We start from the raw sequence: 23063 nt of genomic DNA, 5'->3' as shown, positions 1-23063 counted from the left end.
ACTTAAGTATATTTTTGAAATTACATGTACTTTTGATGCTTAAGTATATTTAAAACCAAATACTGTTTATTATCTACCCATAGTCACTTTACCCCTACCTACATGTACCAATTACCTCGACTAACCTGTATCCCCGCACATTGACTCGGTACCGGTTATTGTTATGTCATCTTATTGTGTTACTTTTTATTTTACTTTCGTTTATTTAGCAAATATTTACTCTATTATTGAACGCCATTGCTGGTAAGTAATCATTTCACGGTAAGGTCTATCTATACCTGTTGTATTCGGCGCATGTGACAAATACAATTTGTCTTGACTTGAACCCGCAATCAGACTGAATCCCGACCTTAGTCACACAATGTGACTGTTTCCTTTTTGTACTCTCATGGCTATACATTAAAATGCTAACATTGGGAACAGAGTGTCAGAACCTAACTTGAGTTTCATCAGTACTAAATATACATATCTCTGATTGACATCTGTGATTCATATTGAAAGTGTGAGTTACAGCACATGCAGGAATCTCAGGTTAGGATTCATCCTATAATGAGATGGATTTTACTTTTTAAATCACATTGCACATGGCTCTTTTATATAATAATGACACTTTTATTTGACATTGGAGACACGATAAGGAATGCAATTAACTTGAAAACAGGTTGAACATCATCATTTATACATCATCATCATAATTTATTTACAGTAAGGAGGCAATGCAACATTTGGTGGAAAGCCTGGTTTGAGGTACCGGGAGCATCATTTTACATCAGTGTTCTTCAGTGCTTGTCCTGGGGATCTATATGTTGTGCAGGATTTTGTTCCAGCACAACGTTAACATTCCAGATTCATCTGATCAACTGAGTTTGAATCAGGTACAGTATGTATGTGCTTGGACGGAGGAAAAGTCTTGCGGAACCCTAGAAGCAGGATTGAAGAACACTGTTTGGCATTGAAGGCTTGGGTATGACTGTGTGACATGTGTTTAGATATGTATTCGTTATGCAATATGTTTTCATGAAAAGCATCTATCAAGAATCATCCAATGCTAATGTCAAAAATATGATGAAGATCATGTCCTTTGTGTATCAAATAAAGCAGACATTACCTTTCTTCCATCATGGGAAACCCAAAGCAGGGTCCTCTGTAGCTCAGTCGGTAAAGCATGGCGCTTGTAACGCCAGGGTAGTGGGTTTGATTCCTGGGACCACCCATATGTAAAATGTATGCATGCATGACTAAGTCGCTTTGAATAAAAGTGTCTCCTAAATGGCATATATTATGTTCAGTAGGCACGAAATAAACGTTTTGGAACCGAGTGAAATGCAGAGGTATTAATATATGGAAACGTTATTCTATGGTGTGTCCTTTTGAACACTACCCAGATATGTACCGGTGCATTCTAGAGGGAATAGTGTGCGATATATAGACGCAGACACACTGAAGTCCAAGGCTAGTCCAGCTGATGAGGTGGTGTGAAGGACTCTGCAGTTCGTTGTTAACTCCTTAACTCACAGCAGCATGCTCCCAGTGTGTGTGCGTGTAATTATACAGTTCAGAGGGGGCTGGGAGCTAAGTGTTGACAAACAGAAGTCCATGAAAAGTCCATGAACAAGTGAAGAAAGGAGGAAGAGAAGTCCATGAGTTGTTATGTATGAGAGGAGTGAAGAGAATAAGAAATGTTCATGGAGAGCTCGTTTTGAGAGTGAAGAGAGGGAGTGAGTTCTATGATCCGTTTGTTTCAGGACGAGTGAAAAGATGGTAGATGCTTCCATGAGCAGTTAATTTTCCAGAGGAATGAAGATGGAGAAGAGACTTTCATGTTCAGTTTGTTTTCGAGAGTCACTGTACACTCCCCCAGAGAGAGGGAGGAGAGCGAAGGAGGGAAGGTTCCAGAGTGAAGTGGAGAGGAAGTGTGTAGCAGCTACAGTAGTCCGGTTTGCAGATGGGAGGAGAGGAGAGGCAGCAGAGAGAGAGAAAGAAGCCAGAGAGAGAAGCCGGCCCATCTTCGGACCCCCGAGGAGCGTGTCCCCCCAAAGTAAGCTACCTGAGCTGCAGAGAGGCACAATGAAGACAGAAAGATTAATAACAGCCATAGATTAACTCACAGTGCAAAGCCAGACAGTAAGTCATGCAGGTACAGGGATGCAGAGAGGAGAAAAGTAGTTTGGAAAATGTTACAATCACTCGTTGGAAGGACTGTAGCCTCAAAAAACCTATTTCGCTTGGGCAGCTATATCTATTGTATATTGTAGCACATTCTAGCCTGGTCCCAGGTCTGTTAGTGCTGTGTAGCCACGTTTTATGGTCAAACATGGCATGGCATTTACAAGAGATGGCAAGACAGCACAAACATATCTAGGACCAGGGTAAGCCCACTCACCCACGCAGGCCGATCCATCATCGTTGGGTTCAAAGCCCTGGTTGCACCTCTTATTGGCACGACACTTGTGGCTGCCATAGGTGTTAGTGCATACAGGACGGTCAGTGGGACACACAGAGGGGAACTGGGTGCACTCATCCTTATCTGGAGGGAGGGGGGAGGGAAAGAATGGGACGTGTAAAGGGGGAAGGGAGGAGAGTGGGAGGAGAGGGAGAGAGAAGGAAGGTAGCGGGAGAAGACGTTTATTGCAGGGAAAGAGATGCAGGATAGCACATTGGCAAACAGGACCGGGATTGTTAAAGACATATAGTGGAGCTCAACCTACCTGTGCACCGGCCATTCTCATTCATAGCAAACCCTTGGCCACACTGTAAGAAAGGGATACACCTTCAATACTGTCTCGTTGAAAGCAAGAAACTGTATCATCTTATAACACAAGATCTTATGATAAGTACAGAATACAGTCACTGGATAATAATTATTAACAACCAGAGAGAGAGAGAGAGAGAGAGATAGAGAGAGAGAGAGAGAGAGAGAGAGAGAGAGAGAGAGAGAGCAACTAAATTATGTGCGGGGTCAAACTTAGCCACTTGCTTTGAAGTCCCATTGTGTGGTTTGAGATCACCCCAATACACAACAGTGGACACAAATTTGACCCCAATAACTACCGGGGGATATACGTCAACAGCAACATTAGAAATATCCTCTGCATTATCATTAACAGCAGACTCGTACATTTCCTCAGCGAAAACAATCTACTGAGCAAATGTCACATTGGCCTTGGGGTCACTTAGAAATGTTCTTGTTTTCAAAAGAAAGCAATTTTTTTGTCCATTAAAATAACATAAAATTTATCAGAAATACAGTGTAGACACTGTTAATGTTGTAAATGACTATTGTAGTTGGAAACAGCAGATGTTTTATGGAATATCTACATAGGCATACAGAGGCCCATTATCAGCAACAATCACTCCTGTGTTCCCATGGCACGTTGTGTTAGCTAATCCAAGTTTATCATTTAAAAAAAACCAATTATTAATTAGAAAACCTTTTTGCAATTATGTTGGCAGAGCTTAAAACTGTTGTCCTGATTACAGAAGCAATAAAACTGGCCTTCTTTAAACTAGTTGAGTATCTGGAGCATCAGCATTTGTGTCATGGCAGATTTCCTCCTCTTCGTCTGAAAAGGAGTAAGGATCGGACAAAGATGCGGCGTGGTAAGTGTTCGTCATTTTAATGGAAAAACTGAACACTACAAAACAACAAATTGCAAGAAACTGATGATCTCGTACAACACTGTGTGCTACTCCCTTCACAGAATAGCGCAAACTGGCTCTGTTCAGAATAGAAAGAGTGGGAGGCCTCGGTGCACAACTGAGCATGAGGCCAATACATTAGAGTGTCTAGCTTGAGAAACAGACGCCTCACAAGTCCTCAACTGGCAGCTTCATTAAATAGTATCCGCAAAACACCAGCCTCAACATCAACAGTGAAGAGGCGACTCCGCAATGCGGACCTTCTAGACAGAGCCTCTGTCCAGTGTCTGTGTTCTTTTGCCCATCTTAATCTTTTATTTTTATTGGCCAGTCTGAGATATGTATTTTTCTTTGCAACACTGCCTAGAAGGCCAGCATCCTGGAGTCGACTCTTCACTCTTGACTTTGAGACTGCTGTTTTGCGTGTACTATATGAGGTGGAAACTGAGCTGTACTTCCTAACCTCCTGTCAAATGTATGACCATATTATAGATACATATTTCCCTCAGATTACACAGATCCACAAAGATGTTGAAAACAAATCAAATTTTGATTAACTCCCATATCTACTGGGTGAAACACCACAGTGTGCCATAACAGCAGCAAGATTTGTGACCTGGTGCCACAAGTAAAGAACCAGTGAACCAGTGAAGAACAAACACCATTGTAAATACATCCCATATTTATGTTTATTTATTTTCACTTTTGAACTTTAACCATTTGCATATCGTTACAACATTGTACACATGATATGACATTTGTAATGTCTTTATTCTTTTGGAGCTTCTGTGAGTGTAATGTTTATGGTTATTTGTATTGTTTATTTCACTTTTGTATATTATCTACTTTACTTGCTTTGGCAATGTTGGCATATGTTTCCCATGCCAATAAAGCCTTTGAATTGAATTGAATTGAGAGGGGGGGGCAGTGAGAGGGAGAAAGAAACAGTGAAAGAGAGAGAGAGAGAAAGAGTGAGATAAAAATATGGTCCTTACCTCTATCTCTATTTCAGGTGTGCCCTCCTCCTCCTCTCTGGGATACCGGATCTCCAGGACAGAGTTGATCTCACTTGGTTCCAGAGGCCTGGCTATTGACTTCCCATCTGGCCAGTACACCTCAACATTAGTGGCTATGTCTTTACCTGGAGAGACAGGTAAGAGAGACAGGTAACATCACCAAAACATCCTCATAATGTTCCATAACATTGTCAGAATGTTTACATAATGTTCCCGTAAAATCCACATAATGTTCCTTTAATGTTTCTATATTATGTCAGTACACACACACACACACACACACACACACACACACACACACACACACACACACACACACACAACACACAACACACACACACACTACTGCTAGTCTGAACCGGCAGAAGTTAACTGTCTTGGCTGGACTATGGGGATGAGGGGCTGGAGAGGGGTTTCTATCCAGGCCTTCCAGCTGCTGCACCTGCACCTGCCTCTCCCTTCCACCTCCTCGCCCCTCACATCCTCCCCTTTCTCTCTATCTCTCCCCCGGGCCTCCAATCAGAAGGGGTATTAAGGCAATGCTTTCCACATGGATCTGGCAATGCTTTCCACACACACACTCAGTCTGTGTGCACTCTGCGTGTGTTTGTTTCCTACGTGCATGTGTGTGTGTATGAGCGTACATCTATATGTACCTGCATGTGTGTGTGCATGAGCGTACATCTGTATGTGTCAGACCTACCGAGCCCAAAGTGTGCTACAGGCTCCATCTCACAGAGGTATCCGGAGCCCCCGTCGATGATGCGTGTGTGTGGACCACTTCTCTTAGTGTAGACCACTACCTTAGCCCCCCGGGCATACGCCCCGTACTGGGTACGAGGGATAACACGCAGCCATGAGTTAGTGGAGCCCTGAGAGAAAGAGAGGGAGGGGGGAGGGGGGGGGGGGGGGCAGATTAAAGGAGATGTGTGTGGGATACAACATCTCGAATTGGAAAATATGGTGAGAGAACACACAACGAGAACATGTGGTCAGAGCACACACACAGTGGTACCTGGTTGACTCTGTAGATAGAGAGAGGCTGTGCAGCACTCTCTCCATGAGATATCAGCAGGTCCAGACGACCGTCTCCATCAAAGTCTGTCACTGCCGCCCCTGATAGACGACAACACATACACACATGCAAACACTTAGAACACACATCGAACTAACGGACACAGGTCACTGAGAGGACACGAACATACAACACAATAAGAATAATAAGAGAACACACATTGAGAAAAGAGGCTGATAAGGAGCTAGAATCAGAGCTGCCAAAGCTGATTAGTCAAGTTTACAATCTCAAACCACAGACATCTAGCACCATCCCATGGAGGAAGTAGGAATTACACTATATAATCGATGTGTGTTACACATTTACAGTGTAAAATAGGTTAATGATAAACAGTTCATCACAGTGTAAGCCTAATAGGTATTTCTACCCCCCATACACATACACCTGTACACTCCCCTGACCCCCAACCCTCACCTGTTCCTCGTCCTTCTGGCTCGGCTGCCTCCCCCACATTCAGCTCCTCAATCTGGGGGTCCCCATGTTCTCTCCTAGTTACCCTGCCATAGCAACCAGATATCTGTTAAACTCCCCATAATAACCCAGGCCCAGCTACCATCACTCAGGGTGCATTCTGTTGTTCCCCAAGTGGGACTCAAACTCACAACATTCTGCATAATAAATGCCCCTCAAAGCCAACCGCCTTAGTCAAAAAAGCAAGACACAAGTCCAGCGATCATCAACTTGATTCAGCCTTGGGCCAATTTGTTCTTGAGTGCATAGTTGGGGGGCCGGAACAGAATGTCAAATCATTTGTTGATTGCAAATTGACCACAAGACGCCCAAACAGATATTATATTTCAAACCTTGCTTACATTTGTATATGATCACTTGTCTATTATGCGTTGGAATACTTGGGAACATATTTCCAAAATTAAAATCACTTGGAGCTGATTTCCTGGTATTTTTACATACTTTTATGTCCAACAATAAAAAATATATATATAATACAAAAATTATACTAATTTGTAGACTGCAAATTGACCGCAAGAAGCCCAAACAGATAAAATATTTGACTAAAACAATAATTTCAAACCTTGCTTGCATTTGTATACGATCATGTGTCTCTCTATTATGGTGGGATTTCCAAAATGTAAATTACTTGGAGCTGATTTCCTAGTGTTTTTACAGTCTTTAATGCCCCTCAATGACATACAGTTTCAAAATATAGAGATTTTTTGCTCAGAAAACTTTGGGGTGCAAATAAATCCACACGCAGGCCAAATTCGGCACGCGGGCCGCCAGTTGGAGAACCCTGGACTAGCCTGTCACTCTGTGAATGACAGTTGCCTTTTAGATCTCAGTAATGTCCCTGATTTACTCCAGCCAACACACTTTGGACGAATTTCATATCCACTACACATTTTTAATGTTGGATGTTATGAAGCACAGCAGCTATTTTGTCCTGATTATCCTGGCATGGACAAGTTCAATCATTTACACATCCGGTACTAATCACTGTCATTTCCTCGTAACATCTCATAGTTTGAACAGCGCCTCACCTAACAAAATTTTCCATATTGAGATTGGGTCACAAATATGTTTTTCTATCAACTTTATTAAACTTCAGAACATTGTCAACTTAGAACATAAGACAGAGTTTTCCAGCGCACTCAAACCCAGCACAACTTTGATTGATTCAATTAATTAGCTTCAATGAGGACAATGAGGAAAATAGTTCAAGCTGGGTATTTCATTGCCAGACAATGCATAACCGTTAATTTTGGTGGATTGTGTTTCATGATTGAAACTTCAACTCAGGTTTTAATATGGTACAAGTGGAGCCTCGGGCTTTGGATGTTGGATTGATCACCATTTCAAACCACAGATATCCTGCATAACTACAAAGGGGACAAACACATGAGCACACAAACACACACACACACACATTCCACCAATAGTCACACGTCTGGGAATATTCAGTCATTATGACTACTTCCTGACTACAGAAATGCTTTAAGTCTAAAATAACAGAGGAATTAGAGATCTGACATTAACAAATGTTAGCTAAGATTTGAGGCTCAAATTTACATGGAAATTCAATTAGTTTAATTGCTTTTTGGAACTGATGATTCAACTGATATATTGCATGTGTGTGAGTGTATGTGTGTGCGTCTCCGTGTATGTGTGTGTGTGTGCGCGTGTACCTGAACAGTCTGTTGGATGACGACCCTCTGTAAGCAATGTTATTAAAGAACACCTCTAGTTCGTTGTCGTTGTCGAAGTCTGCAGCGATGACCGTACGCACCGGAGACGGCATGGAGAACTTCTGAGACGCTATGTCCTGGGGGAGGGAGACAATATGTTAACACACAGACACAGAGAGACACACACACACACACACACACACAGGAACACAGGCACGAACGCACATATGCATGCACGGCACGAGTTTGCATGCAAGCACACACACCTCCACACACAACAGGAACAGCAGGAGACCAATGTAACATTATGGGAATACTCACTATGTACACTCACTCCAGGTAGCTAACATCCCACTATGGCGACCTCATGGGGTTTAGGCAATGTTTCGTGTTGATATTACATACACACTGGGGGAGATTCCTGTTCATAAAATTGTATTTCTGTAAATGTACCATCTGTTGAGTGGAAAAACTCTCAACCAAACCCAAATAGTGGGTCACTCCGTCCTGTCTGGAAGCATTTTTCATTTGTTTTCTTAATACATGTGCAATTGTGGGCAGCAGGGTAGCCTGGTGGTTAGAGTGTTGGACTAGTAACCGGAAGGTTGCAAGTTCAAATCCCCGAGCTGACAAGGTACAAATCTGCCGTTCTGCCCCTGAACAGGCAGGTACCCAGGAACCCACTGTTCCTAGGCCGTCTTTGAAAATAAGAATTTGTTCTTAACTGACTTGCTTAGTAAAATAAAAAAATGAAATGCAATGAAATGTGACTGCTGGACTCACTGTGAGTATGGATAAGCAAAGTGAGTAATTTGTAGTTGGTCTGCTGAGTAAGCTGGTGTAAAGCTGGGCTGTAACAAAAACCTGCACATCCTATCCAGGACCAGGCATAGTGTCAACTGTCAACGTATTTGGGAGCCTCAAGCCCAAAATATTGTACTGTTCTACCACACTGGGGGGAGGGGAGTCTTGATTTGTTGGTCAGGTGATTTAGTCCTGGGCTCATGGAGTGGAGGCTGTTAGAGCAGCAAAGGGGAGGACCAACTCCATATTTTGGAATGAAATGATCGACGGGCACGTGTCCACATACTTTTGGTCTTGTAGTGTACATGTTCCTCTCCTCTCCTCCTCTCTCACCTCTATCTCATCCCTCTCTCCTCTCCTTACAGTGTTTACTCCCTGTGTTAATTATATGGATCATAAAGCCTAAGGGGAGGGCGTAGAGGAGAGGGGATGAGGAAAGCGGGGAGGGAGGGGAGTGACCTTCTACTGTTTAGGTGAAGGAGAGGGGATGGCCAAGTGAGGGCAGGAAGGAGGGAGGTGAGGGGAGGAGGAGCGAGGAGAGAGAAAGAGGGAGAGAAGGAAAGGGAACGACGGAAGAGAAGAAAGGGGCAGAAAGTGACCTTCTGTTGTTTTGGTGAATGAGTGGATGGAATGGCCAAAGAAAAAAGGGAGAGGGGAGAGAGAGAAGTTGACGAGAGAAGAGAGGGAAGGGAAATTCAGAAAGGGTGAGATAGGGAAGGGGAGATAAAGAGAGGGGCAAAGGAGATGGAGTGAGGAGCTCTATACTGGGAAAAAGTAGCCTGGTTGATGCGGCCCACATGACTCACAGTGCAGGGAGAGTTGTGACACACTGATCTAGAAAGGAGGTATTGATTGGTTCTCTCAAATGTTTTGAGACCTCAACTTGTTTGGATTTGAAAATCCAACTGTTGTAATGGAAGGGGCGGCGCTCAGGGCTGTGCATAGTATGTGGGTGTTTGAGCAAAATAGAAAGAGGAGAGCCAACCAGTAAAGAATACAGCCCCCTTCATTATTGACGCATTGTGGCTACAACATCAATGAGCCATCCCAGAATGAAGCCAGCAGGACTTGGATAGTTAGTTGTTAGCCAGATTAGGGAAGAGGACCAACTACTTTGTCAAATCTCAGATTTGTTCAATTCAAATCAACATGATAGTGATTTTCACTGAATCCCTGCTGACATTTCATTTTAAGATGCCCCATTAGCTCACATCATGTCTTCTGAGATTTATTCTTAGTTACGGTTGGTGGGGCTGGGAGACATACTGCTAAGATGAGTGTGTGTGCCTGTGTTTTTGCGTGCATGTGTGAGTGTGCAAGTGTGTGTGTGTGTGTGTGTGTGTGTGTGTGTGTGGTCGCTGCATCCATAGAGTTAAAACAGTCCTAATCGGCACTTTCCCCTCTTCCCCCTGTCCATCCACTGTCCAGCCAAGCTGCTGCTTCAGCTCCTTTTATTCAGTAGATTACTGGAGTGACAAAACACCTGTCACGACTTCCGCCGATGTCGGGATCCTCTCCTTGTTCGAGCTTTCTAGCCCTCGCCGCTCCATTTTAATATATCCATTTGTTTTGTCTTGTCCCATACACACCTGGTTTTCATTCCCTAATCATTCTACATGTATTTAGCCCTCTGTTTCCCATCATGTCTTTGTGTGTAATTGTTTGTTTGATATTGTGGATTATTGTTGGGCGCTTTACTTTTGTCATGTTCCGTGTTTTTGGCAGGTTATTGTTTTTATGTGCTGTGTCTTTTTGGAACGGAATTAAAGTGCGCCTGTTCACTACACTCTGCTCTCCTGCATCTGACTTCGCCTCCCGTACACACCTTTGACAACACCTTAATTACCAATGCTAAAGGTCAACCCAGATACTGTGTGTGTGAGAGAGTTGAGGTAGGGGAGCCTGGCAATCCGTCAGAGGCATGAGAACCCGATGAGCCGGTGGAAGCAGGGGAGCCTGGCGATCCGGTGGAGGCAGAAAGCCTGACGAGCCGGATGAGGCAGGGAAGCCTAGCTATCTGGTCGAGGCATGAGCCTGTAGAAATAAAATAACACTCCCTGATGCTTCCCTTAGGTGAGGTGTTATTCTGTAACAAGTGCGCTGAGAGTCAGCAAGTTCAATGAGTGAGTGTTTTAATAAATAAAAGAAACAATGAACATGAAACAACGCACCGACATGAAAACAGAGTCAATGACACCTGAGGAAAGAACCAAGAGGAGTGACAGATATAGGGAAGATAATCAAGGAGGTGATGGGAGTCCAGGTGAGTGTCATGAGGCGCAGGTGCGCAAGACGACGGTGACATGTGTGCGGGTTAATCAGCAGTGTGATGACCTACAGGCCAGAGAGGGAGTATACGTGACATATCAAGAAGCTGATTAAACAGCATGATCATTACAAAGGTGCACCTTGTGCTGGGATAATACACAGCCACTCTAAAATGTGCAGTTTTGTCACAACACAATGCCACAGATGTCTCAAGTTTTGAAGGAGTGTGCAATTGGCATGCTGACTTCAGGAATGTCTACCAGAGCTGTTTCCTGGGAATTGAATGTTAATTTCTCTACATAAGCCGCATCCAACATCATTTTAGAGAATTTGGCAGTACGTCCAACCGGCCTTACAACCGCAGACCACGTGTAACCATGCCAGCCCAGGCACTACACATCCAGCTTATTCACCTATGGGATCACCCAAGACCAGCCACCCGGAGAGATGAAACTGATGAGTATTTCTGTATGTAATAAAGCCCTTTTGTGGGGAAAAACTCTGATTGGCTGGGCCTGACTCCTCTGTGGGTGGCCATGGCTCCCAAGTGGGTGGGCCTATGCCCTCCCAGGTCCACCAATGGCTGCTCACCTGCCCAGTCATGTGAAATCCATAGATTAGGGCCTAATTTATTTATTTCAATTGACTGATTTCCTTATATGAACTGTAACTCAGTAAAATTGTTGCTTGTTGCGTTTATATTTTTGTTCAGTATCAATCACGCCTGTGCGATGGTGGGACTCATTGAATTAACAGAAACATCAGCCCAGCCAAGGTTTATGGGGTTTGTGGTGTAAGGCCTCACTGGGACAGCTTAATCCCTGACAACACACACACACACACAACACACACACGCATACACTGGAAACAAATTTAATTAGCTATTTTACTTTTAACTACAGTTAGAAGTAATTGGTAAATCATCAGCCGAAAGTATGTAAGACCATAAAAATACACGGATAATAATGGGATTCAGGATCTAAATAGCTGGGCTTTGTTCTGGCAGGAAAGTAGCCATTGATTATTTTCAGAGGAGACAGAGCAGCAGCAGCCGCAGCAGCAGCCTGCGTGTGTCAGAGGAAGGATCTGCGGTACCCTCTAGAATCATTAAGCACAGTAGCTGAAGGTTAGCTAAGATCAATGTACTGCTCAATAGAAGAAACGGTGGGATGCTAGTTGATTACTGTGCTTGAACCTTTGTTATCGTTCCTTGAAGTTGTGTGTGAGCCTACTTTCTGTAACTTGAACCTGTGCTGAAGTTGTGTTTGTATCTGTCTACCAAACCTTGAACCTGTGCTTGAACCACAGTACCGTACGTGGAATCTGTGTTTAAAACTGTGTTCCATACCTTGAACCTGTGCTTGCGGTTGTTGCCCAGCTGTAGGTAGAGTCGATGTGGCCCGTTCCAGTTTCCGTAGACAATGTCCATCTTTCCGTCTCTGTTGAAGTCAGCCAAAGTCACCCCCCTACCGTGCTGCATAGGGTCTTCCACACCTGGTACACAGAGGAGGGAACACCACAGTAATATATGGTGTGGCAATCAAAATACATAGATACACCTGTTCAATTAGCTGTCTCTCCATCTTTCTCTCACCTGCCTGCTGAGCCACGTCTGTGAAGGTTCCATCTCCATTGTTTACAAACAGGAAGTTAGGTCCGTACTCGTTATCACAAAACACGTCAGACAAGTACTGGCTAACAATGGGACCTACAACCACACCACGGCCACCTGGAGAGAGAGACAGAACACGTCTCACAATCTGACTGATGTCACACACCAAGAGAGAGAGCGAGAGAGAGAAAGAAAGAACACATCTCACAATCTGACTCTCACACCTCGAGAGAGAGAGAGAGAGAGAGAGAGAGAGAGAGAGAGAGAGAGAGAGAGAGAGAGAGAGAGAGAGAGAGAGAGAGAGAGAGAGAGAGAGATGAGAAATTGGTTTTATTGATTTTTAAAAGTAGATAGAACATAATGGACAGTAACAACATAAATACAGCAACAAGTTACATTGATACTATCCTATGCAATAGCTGTTAAACAATATATGACTTCCACTTCAAAAGAAAGAGTTGACGGGCCAGAAGGCTATGGCGTCTGCTTGGGTGTTACAAAGACTAAGCCCTTCGGGGGATACCCAGAAAATAGCAACAGAGGGATCTGGGGCAATTTCCTTATTGCATATATACAGTGCCTCGCGAAAGTATTCGGCCCCCTTGAACTTTGCGACCTTTTGCCACATTTCAGGCTTCAAACATAAAGATATAAAACTGTATTTTTTTGTGAAGAATCAACAACAAGTGGGACACAATCATGAAGTGGTTGTGGTGGCTGAGACTATCACATGCACTGTGATAGTCTCAGAGGTCCGTTAAAAGCGCAGAGAGCATCATGAAGAACAAGGAACACACCAGGCAGGTCCGAGATACTGTTGTGAAGAAGTTTAAAGCCGGATTTGGATACAAAAAGGTTTCCCAAGCTTTAAACATCCCAAGGAGCACTGTGCAAGCGATAATATTGAAATGGAAGGAGTATCAGACCACTGCAAATCTACCAAGACCTGGCCGTCCCTCTAAACTTTCAGCTCATACAAGGAGAAGACTGATCAGAGATGCAGCCAAGAGGCCCATGATCACTCTGGATGAACTGCAGAGATCTACAGCTGAGGTGGGAGACTCTGTCCATAGGACAACAATCAGTCATATATTGCACAAATCTGGCCTTTATGGAAGAGTGGCAAGAAGAAAGCCATTTCTTAAAGATATCCATAAAAAGTGTTGTTTAAAGTTTGCCACAAGCCACCTGGGAGACACACCAAACATGTGGAAGAAGGTGCTCTGGTCAGATGAAACCAACATTGAACTTTTTGGCAACAATGCAAAACATTATGTTTGGCGTAAAAGCAACACAGCTCATCACCCTGAACACACCATCCCCACTGTCAAACATGGTGGTGGCAGCATCATGGTTTGGGCCTGCTTTTCTTCAGCAGGGACAGGGAAGATGGTTAAAATTGATGGGAAGATGGATGGAGCCAAATACAGGACCATTCTGGAAGAAAACCTGATGGAGTCTGCAAAAGACCTGAGACTGGGACGGAGATTTGTCTTCCAACAAGACAATGATCCAAAACATGAAGCAAAATTTACAATGGAATGGTTCAAAAATAAACATATCCAGGCCAAGTCAAAGTCCAGACCTGAATCCAATCGAGAATCTGTGGAAAGAACTGAAAACTGCTGTTCACAAATGCTCTCCATCCAACCTCACTGAGCTCAAGCTGTTTTGCAAGGAGGAATGGGAAAAAATGTCAGTCTCTCGATGTGCAAAACTGATAGAGACATACCCCAAGCGACTTACAGCTGTAATCGCAGCAAAAGGTGGCGCTACAAAGTATTAACTTAAGGGGGCTGAATAATTTTGCACGCACGCCCAATTTTCCAGTTTTTGATTTGTTAAAAAAGTTTGAAATATCCAATAAATGTCGTTCCACTTCATGATTGTGTCCCACTTGTTGTTGATTCTTCACAAAAAAATACAGTTTTATATCTTCATGTTTGAAGCCTGAAATGTGGCAAAAGGTCGCAAAGTTCAAGGGGGCCGAATACTTTCGCAAGGCACTGTATGAGAAAGTCTCAAACATAGAGGACCAGAATGGAACTAGTGCCGGGCATGACCAGTATGTGTGATACAGCATGGAGGGTGCCTGATGGCATCTAGTGCAGGTTGGGTCTATTTCTGGAAACAATCTTGCAAGTCTACTCCTGCAAAAGTGTTGGCGATGAAATCCTTGAAACTGTAATAACCCATGTCTAATGCAGATAGAGGATGAGTGTATCCTGTCAACTGCAGAATGCCAGGTCATATCGGAAATCAAACTCTTCCTCCCATGAACACTTTACATGGTCAAGAGTGGGGCATGCAATATTCTAAATATTGTCATATAGCTTAGTGTAACGATGTGCACTGAGAGTTGGGAAGCAAGTTCAGGGAGTGAGTGTTTTCATAAACAAATTAAACAAACACATAACACAAACAACGCAGCCATGACCCAGGAACAGAAACAATAACAATAATGCCTGGGGAAGGAACCAAAGGGTGTGCCATATACAGTATAGGGAAGGTAATCAGGGAAGTGATGGAGTCCAGGAGAGTCTGATGATGAGCAGGTGTGTGTAACGATGGTGACAGGTGTGCGCCATAACGAGCAGGCTGGTGACCTAGAGACTGGAGAGGGAGCACATGTGACACTTCGAAATGTTTCCCTTTGCATAGGGATACAGTTTCAGACATTCATCGAGCCAGCTTGTGGGTGGGAGAGATGGGAATGAGGGGAAAATCTTTCTTGTAAAGTTACGAATCTGCAGGTACCTGAAGAAGTATGTCTGGGGTATACTGTGCTCTCTAACTAGATGTTCAAAGGAGGTAAATATACGCTCATGGAAAATGTATTTTTCACTCTTCAATCCTTTCTAAAACCATAGCTGGAAGGCTGTATCTATTAGGGAAGGTGTGAAGAGTGAGTTGGAAATAAAAGGCATGGATGAGATAGCTTGTCTATGTCCAAAGTGGATCCTAAACTGAGACCATATCCTGAGTGAACTTTTCACAGTAGGGTTGTTTGAGTGGTATTGAATGCTCAATGGTAGGGGTGCACAGACTTAGGAGACTGGGGATGATGTTTGACACGGGCGCTCTTCCATAAGGGACCACACCAGTCCTTCCCCCTCTAAAAATGTAGAGGCCCAAAAGGTTATCTTGTGAATATTAGCAGCCCAATATTACTAGAGGAAATTGGGTTGGGCAAGACCCTCCTCTCCTTTCTGTCTCTCCAAAAACACTTTACGCAACCACGGGATCTTTTTTTTCCAAATGAAAGTAGATATATCTATCCAGTTTTAAAAATATATATTTTGCAATAAAGATGGGAATAGTCTGAAATAGATACAGGAATCTTGGCATGATGACCATCTTGACCGAGTTGACTCAGCAAATGATTGAGGTGAGGGGAGTGATTGAGGTCCTGCTGAGCCTTCTCCAAGGCTGGCTTGAAATTAAAATTTAACAGGTCTTTCAAGTTCATAGTCACACAGAACCCTAAATATGTGAAAGTATTGAGCAGTACCGTGAAAGGAAATGAATCCAAAGATAGATCTATTGCTTGCTTATTGAGCGGAAAGAGTAAGCTTTTTGTGAAATTGATTTTGTAACCTGAAACATTTCCAAATCTGGAGATGACATCAATAGTGATTGGGATAGACGTGATGGGGTCTGAGATATACAGTAAGAGGTCGTCAGCATACAGCGACAGTTTGTGGACCTGCCCTCCTCAACTGTCATCCCTGCGCCACCTCTCAGGGAGATGTCTAGGGGTTCAATGGCTATATCAAACAGGAGAGGACTCAGCGGACAGCCTTGACAATTTCCTCTATGCAGGGAGAAATATTGTGAGAGTGCTGTTGGTACGAACAGATGCTTGAGGAACTGAATATAGTTCCGTTATCCACAAGACAAAAGTAGGGCCAAATCCAAATCTTTCATGTGCAGTAAAAAGGTATTAAAATTCAATACGGTCAAAGGCTTTCTGGGCATCCAGAGAGATCAGGGCTTCTGGAGTGGGGGAAGAATTTGGTGAGTAAAGAACATTGAATATGCGCCGTAGGTTACCGAATGAACGTCTGCCCTTGATAAAGCCTGTCTGATCGGGGTGTATTATTGTAGGCATAACCACTTCTAATCGGATATCCAGAGCCCTAGTAAGTATCTTATAGTCACAGCAAAGCAGGCTAATGGGTCGGTAGGACTCAAATTTCATCGGGTCATTCCCCTTTTTCAGGAGGACTGATATTACAGCCTGTGACATGGTAGGGGGGAGTGACCCCTGCATGTGTGCCTCAGTATAAACTTAGCATAATAAGGGAGTCAGCTTAGAAGATAATCTTTTGTAAAACTCAATTGGGTAACCATTGGGACCCGGGGCCTCACCGCTTTTCATTAATTTTATCGACTGGTCAATCTCTGATACAAAGAGGGGCTTCTCAAGATCAGATTTATTGTTTGTGCTGGCTCTGACCATAATAGAAAGAGGAGTGGGAGGTCCTGGTGCACAACTGAGCAAAAGGATAAGTACATTAGTGTCTAGTTTGAGAAACAGATGCCTCACAAGTCCTCAACTGGCAGCTTCATTAAATAGGAGCTGCAAAACACCAGTCTCAAAGTCAACAGTGAAGAGGCGACTCCGGGATGCTGGCCTTCTAGGCAGAGTTCCTCTGTCCAGTGTCTGTGTTCTTTTGCCCATCTTAATCTTTTCTTTTTATTGGTCAGTCTGAGATATGGCTTTTTCTTTGCAACTCTGCCTAGAAAGCCAGCATCCCGGAGTTGCCTCTTCACTGTTGATGTTGAGACTGCTATTTTGCGGGTACTAAAAACAGAATGGAAGTACTCTGAAACACCAAAAGTTGGTGTTCTTCAATCTGAATATTGGTGTTTTTAAGAGAACCTCGTGAAACCCATTGTTGGTGTTTCAGTCCATGAAAAAGGCTGCATCCAAACAGAAAAATTATGTTTTGACAGAGTGTGTCTTTCATACAATCAAATGGTTTTGAAAAGCCAATGTTTATAGTGTAAATATTGATTGACAATTTTCAGACAATATTTGAATCAACATTTTAAAGATAACACTGGAATTTTAACACTGGGAATTTAACACTTTTCCTATGGTAGACAATGGCAGTAATTATTAGTGGCATGAACTCATGGATGCCAAGGGAAGCCCGCCTTCCCCCAAAAAAATTTACCAAGAAAAAATCAAAAATGATTTGTCTTTCATCTCTGTGTTTCATAATTTTCCTTCAATTCCCAAGAGCCTGAATGTATCTCACCGGAGAAAGCATGTTATTGCATCCTACTTTTGACATTAATATTTTTATCTCGTTTCTATATTTGCATAGCTTCATTCATGTATAAATGCATTTTGCATATTGCTATTGATGTTTAATAATTGTATATTCATGTTGCAATTTAAGAAATATTAAAGTAGTTAATAACTGAAATACGCATTCATGTTCTATCACTATTGCTTGTTATTATTTGCTATTTCTCAGTTTCAATGCAGAAAAACATACATACTACATTTACCACAGGCTGGTCAATCCTAACCAAAGCCAATTTAGACAAGGATCACAGACTAATGCCAATTGACCTGTCAACTGTTAATCATATCATCTAACGGAATTGTACTGTGACTCAAGCCATCTGAACAACCTTCCATGTACCATCATCTGAATATAAAGACTCAGTTCAGAGACATTAGCATAAGGGATGACTGGTGGATCGCATTGAGCACTGAGCTGAAGTTTTGTACAAGTTTTGTATTAGTGCTACTTCTAACATTAGCAGTCATTGACAGTTTTTTTTATTTCTGTTCATGTCAAATATAATACCATATTCCCCTTGATTTTGAAGAATATGAATATGATAAATAACTTACAGATCCCATGATGTCAAGCAAAGAGGCACAGAGTTTGAAGGTAGGCCTTGAAATACATCCACAGGTACACCTCCGATTGACTCAAATGATGTCAATTAGCCTATCAGAAGCTTCTAAAGCATGACATAATTTTATGCAATTTTCAAGCTGTTTAAAGGCACAGTCAACGTAGTGTATGTAAACTTCTGACCCACTGGAATTGTGATACAAGTGAATTATAAGTTAAATTATCTGTCTGTAAACAATTGTTGGAAAAATTACTTATGTCATGCACAAAGTAGATGTCCTAACAGACATGCCAAAACTATAGTTTGTTAACAAGAAATTTGTGGAGTGGTTGAAAAAATGAGTTTTAATGACTCCAACCTAAGTGTATGCAAACTTCCGGCTTCAACTATAGCTTTGTAGCTTTCCGACTTCAACTATAGCTACCGTAGCTTTGATTGGACTGATAATTTCATCATACTTTCAAAATCTTAGCTAGCAAGCTAGACAAGCCGACAATCTACTGGCAAATCCTTTTCAATCCTTGTCATATAAAGGGAAATTATAGCTTAAAATGTATCTGTGCTCATCGGCCATTTGGCATAAACATTACACAACAAGTTGGAAATTGCAAATTCAGCAATTACTATTTTGGAATGAATCCGTGGCTAACTGCAAGTGTTGCAAAGGAATCACTGTTTTGCTTACCCTGCTATTCAGTGGGGAGGGTGTGTGGTTCAAGTCTGGTTTTAAGGGTCTCTTTTCCAAGCTTAAAAGGATAAAAATTCACACGCAAAACAATGGGCCAGAAAAAGTTGAATAAATTGGCCATGCTGTCATTCCTAGGAACTGGAAAATCTCAGACTTCAGTGAGTTCAAGACAACTCAGAACTCCGAGGAACGACTGAGGAAGAGCTCCAGACTCCGACCTGAAGATCACTGACGTCATGATTTAACTTTGTATTTTTTCGGAGTTCTCAGTTGTCTTGAAAGCCCCATAAATCCAGAGAATGACAAGACTTTGATGACAAAGTTTCATGACAAACTTTGCCCACAAGAAGGACCGTGAGCCACCTTCCTGCTCAAGTGAGCACAGCACAATGGTGACTCCAAAAATGACTTGTATGCTGCTGAATAAATGATGTAAAATGCCAGGGAGATATGTATACTGTAGCTTAGAAAGTAATACTAAATGTATGTTGTGTAGTAAGCTGTTAGTACCCCATGTGCCACACCCTAATAACTTGGTCCTTTTACCCCTCATAACTTAGCCTACAGTTCTGATTTGGAGGTGCACATGTAGCAGAATGGCCCATGTTCTGAATTCTGTCATTGTACATTTTAGAAGTGCTGAACAAATAGTTTTGACTACATCCGTCTTATTGACTCCCTTTGTCTTAGCTCGCTCAAACCTCTCTGGGATAGGCAAGACTGTCGCGTCCCACTTGGCCAATTGCCAGGGAAAATGCAGAGCGCCAAATTCAAATAAAATACTATAAAATTCAAACTTTCATTAAATCACACATGTAAGATACCAAATTAAAGCTACACTCGTTGTGAATCCAACATATCAGATTTCAAAAAGGCTTTTCGGCGAAAGCATAAGATGCTATTATCTGATGATAGCAGAACAGTAAACAAAGAGAGAGTGGCATATTTCAACCCTGCAGGCGCAGCACAAAACGCAGAAATAAAATTTAAATAATGCCTTACATTTGACAAGCTTCTTTTGTTGGCACTCCAATATGTCCCATAAACATCACAAATTGTCCTTTTGTTCGATTAATTCCGTCCATATATATCCAAAATGTCCATTTATTTGGTGCGTTTGATCCAGATAAAAAACAGCTTCCAATTTGGGCCACGTCACTACAAAATATCTCAAAAGTTACCTGTAAACTTTGCCAAAACATTTCAAACTACTTTTGTAATACAACTTTAGGTATTTTTAAACGTTAATAATCGATCAAATTGAAGACGGGTCTCTCTGTTTTCAATACAGGAGGACAACAAACTCAAGCATGCTTTCTAGTCTTGCGCAACTCTCAAACAGGACACATAACGTTACACTGATTCAAGATGGCCGTATTCTCCATTACACAAAGGAATAACCTCAACCAACTTCCAAAGACTGGTGACATCCAGTGGAAGCGGTAGGAACTGCAAACAAGTGTTTTCCAATGAAAACCCATTGAATAGACAGTGACCTCAAAAAAAAAAATCTGAAGGGTTAGTCCTCGGGGTTTAGCCTGCTACATCAATTCTGTTATACTCACAGACATGATTCAAACAGTTTTAGAAACTTCATAGTGTTTTCTATCCAAACCTAATAATATGCATATCTTATATTCTTGGCATGAGTAGCAGGAAGTTGAAATTGGGCACGCTATTTATCCAAAAGTGAAAATGCTGCCCCCTATCCCAAAGAGGATTTATTAATGTCTTAATCAAAATTATGGATTACATCTTATCCACTCATCGTTCCCTTATGCCATAATTTGTACATCTCAATTGTCAGTAGAAACCACATTTGTTTAAGCGAGTCAGCCATATCAGATATGTTTTTTAAAACTGTAGTGTCGCTGCCAGACAAGGCTCCAATGATAGCCAGGTGTAGTGGAGGTAAGGATTCGCTCCATGGTTGCTGAAAAGACAGCTCTGCTGTTTGGACACATTTATGTAGGCCCTAACAGTTTACGGGCACCGTTTGTCACCGTTATAGTGCAATTCATGTATTGTTTAGTGTTGTGGCTTTGCTGGCATGTATCCCCCGCCTAAAAAATTTGAGTTTTCCCAACCAAGACTTACATAGTCAAATTGCCACTGGTTTCAGTACACCTTAAATCTGCCTCATAACCCCATACATAACCCCTGAGGCCTGGGCAATTACAGTCCTCAGGGGCCTGATTGGTGTAAACCCCAGCAAAGTAAAGGTTTTGTCTCCCTAACAATGGTGGCAGCTCAGTTGCCACTAGTTTTAGTGTTACAAAACACTTTTTTAACAGTGCATGCTGTTACAGCAAAATACAATTTGCAATTAACAACTTTACTATACAGATTAAAGTGCTTACTCGCTCCATAGCAAGCTGCTCTAGCTGCACTGATTGGTGAAGTCATTTACCATAAAAATGTTTTGACTAAAGTAATAGTGCAAAAAATATGGCTAAGCAATTCACTTTTAGTCCTGAATAGAAAGTGTTATGTTTGGGGCAAATCCAATACAACACATTCCTGAGTAACATTCTCCATATTTTCAAGCATAGTGGTGGCTACATCATGTTATGGGTATGCTTGTAATCATTAAGGACTGGAGAGTTTTTCCAAGGTAAAAATGAATGGAATGGAGCTAAGCACAGGCAAAATCCTAGAGGACACTGGGAAATTAATTCACCTTTCAGCAGGACAATAACCTAAATCACAAGGCCAAATCTACACTGGAGTTGCTTACCAAGAAGACAGTGAATGTTCCTGAGTGGCCAAGTTACAGTTTTGACTTACATCTGCTTGAACATCTATGGCAAGACCTGAAAATGGTTGTCCAGCAATGATCAACAACAAATTTGACAGCACTTGAAGAATTTTGAATAGATTAATGGGCAAATGTTGCACAATCCAGGTGTGGAAAGCTCTTAGAGATTTACCCAGAAAGACTCACAGCTGTAATCGCTGCCAAAGGTGATTCTAACATGTATTGACTCAGAGGGTTCAACACTTAATACAATATCAAGTGTTTTATTTTCATATATTTTTTAGAAATGTTAGAATTTTTCTTCCACTTTGACATTACAGAATATTTTGTGCAGATTGTTGTCAACAAATGACAATTAAATAAATGTTAATCCAACTTTAACACAACTAAATGTGGAAAAAGTCAAGGGGTGTGAATACTTTCTGAAGGCACTGTAATTTTGGTTCCAACACCTGGGGGGATAGCGCGGGACAGGGAGACATCAAAAGAGAACAGAAAGGAGAGACAGTGAGAGAGAGAGAGAGAGAGAGAGAGAGAGAGAGAGAGAGAAAGAGAGAGAGCTAGAGAGTGAGAGCGAGTGAGAGAGGAAAGAAGGCGAGAGCAGGCTCCATCAGAAAAGCGATCAGAGAGATCATTACAGTCTTTCCAGGCCATTTCCCCTGAACGGGACATAGGGCATTCTGCTGACACAGACCTCACAGAGAGAAAGAACACCAACTGCCAACACATCACAGGGAGCATGACCACATGAACATGCACACGCACGCACGCACACACACACAGAAAGATACATGCATGCAAAAACGCACGCTCACACATACAGTACGCACAGATCAGCCAGATTGCTCAAGATTGATTTAGAAATGTAACGCCTGTCCATGTCCAGAGGACGTTGGGAAATGACTTCAAAACCAGCCACTAGGGGCAACAGTGAGCACTATTACCATCAAGTAGGCTTGGGTTTTGCTAAGGTGTTGTGGACAGCAGTGGCAGATAGGCGTAATCTCCTGATCCGAAGGTAGTAAATTCAATCCCAATGGTAGACACTCGTTTTTTGTAGTTTTGTTTAACCTTATCTCAAAATGTAACCCTTAACCATTCAGAATGAATTCCTAAACTTAATGTTTTAACCCTTTTTGAAACCTTAAGCCTTAAATTCGAAATGTAACGTTTGGA

At 42.3% G+C, this 23063-nt stretch overlaps 1 protein-coding gene across 1 annotated transcript in view; it reads right to left on the bottom strand.

Moving 5' to 3' along the window:
* Positions 1 to 591: 591 nt before the first annotated feature.
* Positions 592 to 23063, bottom strand: part of crtac1b (cartilage acidic protein 1b) — a 55666-nt gene continuing 33194 nt past the window's right edge. The window contains exons 6-15 of the mRNA XM_036960507.1: positions 12541 to 12675; positions 12295 to 12440; positions 7875 to 8011; positions 6145 to 6227; positions 5671 to 5771; positions 5359 to 5527; positions 4635 to 4780; positions 2709 to 2751; positions 2384 to 2527; positions 592 to 2052 (exon numbers count right to left, since the gene is read on the bottom strand). Coding sequence (XP_036816402.1) covers positions 1925 to 2052; positions 2384 to 2527; positions 2709 to 2751; positions 4635 to 4780; positions 5359 to 5527; positions 5671 to 5771; positions 6145 to 6227; positions 7875 to 8011; positions 12295 to 12440; positions 12541 to 12675 — 1232 coding nt within the window. The 3' untranslated portion in view covers positions 592 to 1924. The remainder of the gene's footprint in view (positions 2053 to 2383; positions 2528 to 2708; positions 2752 to 4634; positions 4781 to 5358; positions 5528 to 5670; positions 5772 to 6144; positions 6228 to 7874; positions 8012 to 12294; positions 12441 to 12540; positions 12676 to 23063) is intronic.

Source organism: Oncorhynchus mykiss, chromosome 23, assembly GCF_013265735.2.
Source record: "Oncorhynchus mykiss isolate Arlee chromosome 23, USDA_OmykA_1.1, whole genome shotgun sequence".
Lineage (NCBI taxonomy): Eukaryota > Metazoa > Chordata > Actinopteri > Salmoniformes > Salmonidae > Oncorhynchus > Oncorhynchus mykiss.
This window is presented reverse-complemented; position numbering and strand designations above follow the sequence as displayed.